Source organism: Salminus brasiliensis, chromosome 14, assembly GCF_030463535.1.
Source record: "Salminus brasiliensis chromosome 14, fSalBra1.hap2, whole genome shotgun sequence".
Classification (NCBI taxonomy): Eukaryota; Metazoa; Chordata; class Actinopteri; order Characiformes; family Bryconidae; genus Salminus; species Salminus brasiliensis.
In genome coordinates, this window is record NC_132891.1 from 35,149,153 (window position 1) to 35,154,532 (window position 5,380).

Consider the following 5,380-nt stretch of genomic DNA (forward strand, 5'->3'; position numbering starts at 1 on the left):
GTCAGAACGATCAGGGTCCGGTCCAGAAGGGGCTTGTTAGGCTCCATCTGTCCACTGCTGTTATAACAACCTGAGGCACATGGCCAGTGTTTCAGTCTCCACGTTACACAAGCAAACTTCAGCGCCACACACACACACACACACACACATCTCAGGAGACCCATCCTGGCGCTGACAGAAGGCTAGAAAGCCTTTGAGTATTTGTCTCCAGTGTCCAGCCCTTATTTCTCCTGGTCTCTCTGTTTAGGGTAGCTGTGCCTGGAAACGGGCTTTGCGTAACACTGTTACTCTGTGTGTGTGTGTGTGTGTGTGTGTGTGTGTGTGTGTGTGTGTGTGTGTTGGTGAAATCACTCTTCATGAGCTGTAGTTCTTCATGAGAGAGACCAAGAGATATACAGAGAGAGATTCTGTACTGGTGAACTCCATACTGGTCCAGTATACCCCTAACTTTCTCCTCAGTGACCGGCTGAACGTCACAGTGAAGAAGTAGGACCCTCCTCATCCAGGATTCTGGAGGACTCCGTCTTATTGAACCCTCAGACGTTTAGTCTTAAGTGTGTGGTGAAGAAGATCACCATGGCCAGATCCATAAAACCTTCAGAAAAAAGGTTTGGGGGTGCAGAGGAGTCTGGGAACGGGGTTTAAGAAGATCTCAGAACAATAAGAAACCAGCATTTACTGGTGCAGAACCATATCAGGCAGATCAGGCCAACCCAGCAAGGTCAATTAGGCCCATAAACCCGGCCTGCTGCTGAGAGATCAGGGGGCTTCACGCGTACATTAGCTTCTGAGGAGTGAGGACATTTGTGTATTAGCGTTTTGCCAAAGTTTCGACCCCTTAGGGGGTCTGTCCTGGGGTTTTTGTGTGTGTGTATAATATATACGCGAGTGTGTTGTTCAGCTGGTCCTTTTCCACAGTTAACGAGGCTTCTCCTGACACTTACCTCACCGTGTCTCCTGACGGACCCCCTCGGCCTCAAGCACTCTGGAGGTTCTCTGAGGCACTCTCAGTGCCGCACTGACAAAGAAAGAGAAGGCCGAGGTGAAGAAAGACGGCTGGGACGAGGGCGTGAGGAGCTGAAGCAGCAGGGTTGCTGAACCCGTGGTGTCCGCGCTGACCCAGCACCTTCTCTAACCGCACTAAACTACATGGCGAGAGCAGAAAGGCTTGTTAGTGGAATGGGTTTATTTTTAGGCCATTGTTTCAGCGCTGCGTCATCGCCCGAGTGTTTTCATATGAACGCTCTTTCATGCATTGTGGGAAGGACAGGGCACAGCACTTCAGTAACTCTCTTAATGTCACACGATGTCTTCTCAGAGCCTGAGACTTTTACCATCTGTCCAAAAGTAGCCCAGACACCCCTTATAATGCCCTTTCTATCAACGTCCCATTTAGGAGCACTGTAGTCCAGACTGACCACCTCAGAGCAGGTAGTCGCATGCTGTTTTCAAATGCCAACTGAAGACCCACCTCCACCAAGAGGACTGTGTACGACAAAGTGTAGTGAATGTGGAGTATATAGATCTCCATTTGCCGTGGTGGCTGCTGTGGTACCCCAGGTGGTTGCTACGGTTGCTGGGTTGTTGATATACGATGGTTGCTAAGGTGTTGCTATGTTTAATGCTAGATTGAAGTGTCTTACTGAAATGTTTGTCTTTGTTCCAGAGAGGAGGAGCGCAGTACAGTCCAGCAGCCCCAAAGCGAGCTCTTCAGCTGGGGAAGCCTCACACCAGCCTCTGTCCTCATCCAGAGATGATCCAGAGGCTGCGGAGTGCCCCAAACACGTGGCGAAGAAGAGGAAGAGCATGGCTGATGAGTTAGAGCTGGAGGAAGGAGAGATTAGGAGTGAGGAGGAGGATGAGGAGGATGAAGGAAAAGATAAAAAGATAAAAGATAAAAGATTTTGTCCCTCTCAAAATGATGATGATGATGATGATGATGATGATGATGGTGGTGGTGGTGATGAACAGGGGGGTACAGCCATGGAAACAGATGACCATCCTTCTCAGGGTCATCCTGAAAAGGATGATGGACAGGAGGATGATGCTGTTGCCGCCGCTGCTACTGCTGTTGATCGACGAAATGTTACCATGGAAACAGATCATTGTCTTCCTTACAGTGAGAAGGAGGAAGACAGTGGTGGTGATGATGGTGATGGTCAACAGGGTGGCCTTGCTCAGCACCCTCCTCCTTCTCATGATCAGGTTGAGGAGAACAATGACGGTCCGATTGATGGAGTTAGTTACCGGCCTGATGCTGTTAGGGACCCAAAGGTAACCATGGAAACGCCTGACCCTCTACCTCATTTAGGTCCTGGTGAGCAGGGCGGTAATGAAGGTCAAGTTCATGTTGATGGTGGTGTTGACAGTAAAGAAGATCAGGTTGGAAAGAAGGTAACCATGGAAACGGATTGTCATGCTTCTTCTCAAGAGAACACCACTGATGATGCCCATCACCTGAACGTATCCATGGAATCGGGTGATCCTCCACCTCCTCGTGAACGTGGAACAGAGCTTGAAGGTCAGGTTGATGATGATGATGGTACTGATGGGGCTGTTAATGACCAGAACGTAAACGATGACTGTAAGAGTCACATAGAAGCTCCTTCTTCTCAGAATGATCAGAACTGTTGATGGCTTGGTCTTCAGGGTGGTGTTGATGGACACGGCAAAGGACAGAAGGCCCGAGACAATTTATGGACTTTTTTTTTTTATTATTATTCAGACGTTTTTATATTAGTTTATTATTTGCAGTTAAGTGCCAGTCGTCAGGGATGTACCGATATTCAAATTCTAGGCTGATGATTTCTGATGTATCTGATGCAGCAACCTTGTATCTCAATTTTTACAGTTTTTCACTTTTTGACATAATTTGAATTTGGCAGCTGTTCTTTACATAATATTCAAATTCCGTGATGAACGGACCAATAGAAAGGCTCCAAAATTCCTTGAATTACAAACTTTTTACCATGACTTTCATTGAAAGTTAAGAAAGTTTTTCCTCTTCCTGTAAAGTTGACATTTTGGAGGTACAAGGTTTCTTTGTGTGACCATAAACATTTATAAACTATAGAAATTTGGATGAAATTCACCTGCCAACCTGTCACTAAATGGCATTTACATAAGCCCTTCGTTACAAAAACCTTCATAAATATTAATAACGGCTAATTCCAGATGGTGTCCATCATCATAAAGGCTGCTTTCATCCAATAGTCCACTGAAAATACATCAGCAAATGCCAGCTTCAGATATCTCTCGTGTCGGACGTTTTCGTAATGTGTATATTACACAGTGAGTTCTTCAGTCTGTTCAGTTGCTTCAGTGTTCGGTGTCCTCTGTGCCGTAAACAGCAACAGGACAGTGGCCGTTATTTCTGTGACACCAGATTTTAATAAAAGGGGAGTTTCCCAGGCGTCGGATTAGAGTGTGTTTTTGTGTGAGCTGACCTGGGTGTGTGAGCTGTGGCTAATGTCATTTTTTTATTATTATTAAAAATTCTACTGTGAGTACCACTATTTCACATGATTATTGACCTGTTCGACAGTATCCACTATGAATGATTCAGTATCTGAACAAATATAATTATTCAGTGTTCATTATGAATTGAATCTGTATCCACTGTGAATTCTTTCATATCCATTATGAATTCTTCAGTATTTGAAATGAATTATTCAGTATCCACTGTGGATGGAGATTTAGTATCCCTGGAATTATTCAGTATCCAGTATGAAGTATTCAGTGATTACTGTGAATTGAATCAGTATCCACTATGAATTATTTGGTTTCCGCAGTGAATTATTCAGTGTCTGAAAATAATTATTCAGTTTCCAGAAATAGAAAGAGATTTCGCATCCACTATGAATTCTGTATCTAAAATACATTATGCAGTAATTACTAGAAATGTAATAAGTATGTACTATAAAAAGATCCAATATGAATTATTCAGTTTCTGAAATGAATTATTAATTATCCAGTGTGATTAGAGGTAAAGGTAAAGGTAAAGGTGCACGTATTTGTCACTGTACAGTGTGGACTGTACAGCGAAATGTGTCCTCCGCATTTAACCCAGGTACTAACCCTTATGAATTGCTCAGTATCTACTATGAATTATTCAGTTTCCACTATTAATTATTCAGTATCTAAAATTAATTGTTCAGTAATTATGAATATTGGTAGTACATATGAACTGAATTAGTGTGTAGTATAAAAAAGTTTATGATCCACTATGAATTTTTCAGTACAGTACTTATATACTGAATTGAATCAATATATAGTATCGTACCATATAATTTCAGTATCCAGTATGAATTATTCAGTATCTAAAATGAATTATTCAGTAATTATGAATATTGATAGTATGTATGAATTGAATCAGTATGTACTTTAAAATGTTCGGGATCCACTATGAATTTTTCAGTACAGTACTGACTATGAATTGAATCAATATATAGTATCATGTACTATATAATTTCAGTATCCAGTGTGAATTATACCGTTTCTACTATGGATTATTCAGTCTCTAAATTATTATTATATAGTAATTATGAATATTGATATTACATATGAATTGAATCAGTATGTACTATACAAAGTTTTCAGTATATACTATGAATGATACAGTAATGACTATGAATTGAATCAGTATATAGTATCATGTACTGTATAATTTCAGTATCCAGTATGAATTACTCTTTCTACTATTAATGATTTAGACTCTTATGGCTGGTTCCCCAGAGATTAGGCCGTGCAAAATGCCATGCAGTCCAGGCCTAGGCTAAATTCAAGAAACCTGGAGTTAAATGGAATTGTGTGGGCCGTGCCAGACCCGCCTCCGGATTAACACTGTGTTTCCTAATAGATAATAATGCAATTAATGAAAGCTGTAAAAGAGAACACGCCATGTCTGAGTTTCATGAGATTATGTTTTAATGGACTCACTCTCAAACTGCCAAAGGTCTATTACCAGCATTCAGATTCAGAAGCAGTGATTTCTGTAATATTGCAGTTTTAATAGCATTAGGCTTAATGCTTTCCTTTCACCCATCAGTCCACTCTTCCCCAACCCCAGTGCTCTGTTCATGCCTGCACTTCAGTTTTATGTAGCAAACCCCAGGATTCTGGCTGCACAGGCCTGCTGTCTATAGGAACCCAGTGGTGTGGGTCTGAGCCAAGCAGCTATCAAACTTGCCCTCCTAGTTGCCAGTGTGCTGGATGCCAGGACCCTTTGCCCCACAAAGAGCCCTGTGGCTGTTTACTCTCAACCCTGAACTAAATAATACTGCAAACAGGATGGATAATAAAGAAACAGCTGGACATTAATACAGCACAATGGAACTCACTGTTATTGGGCTTCACACTGTCCCGGTCCACTCGTACTCAA

At 42.2% G+C, this 5,380-nt stretch overlaps 1 protein-coding gene across 1 annotated transcript in view; it reads left to right on the top strand.

Annotated features, from left to right (window-relative positions):
- Window positions 1-3,501, top strand: part of znhit6 (zinc finger HIT-type containing 6) — a 30,231-nt gene extending 26,730 nt beyond the window's left edge. The window contains exon 10 of the mRNA XM_072696218.1: window positions 1,667-3,501. Within this exon, the coding sequence (XP_072552319.1) occupies window positions 1,667-2,634 (968 nt within the window). The 3' untranslated portion in view covers window positions 2,635-3,501. The remainder of the gene's footprint in view (window positions 1-1,666) is intronic.
- Window positions 3,502-5,380: the final 1,879 nt, after the last annotated feature.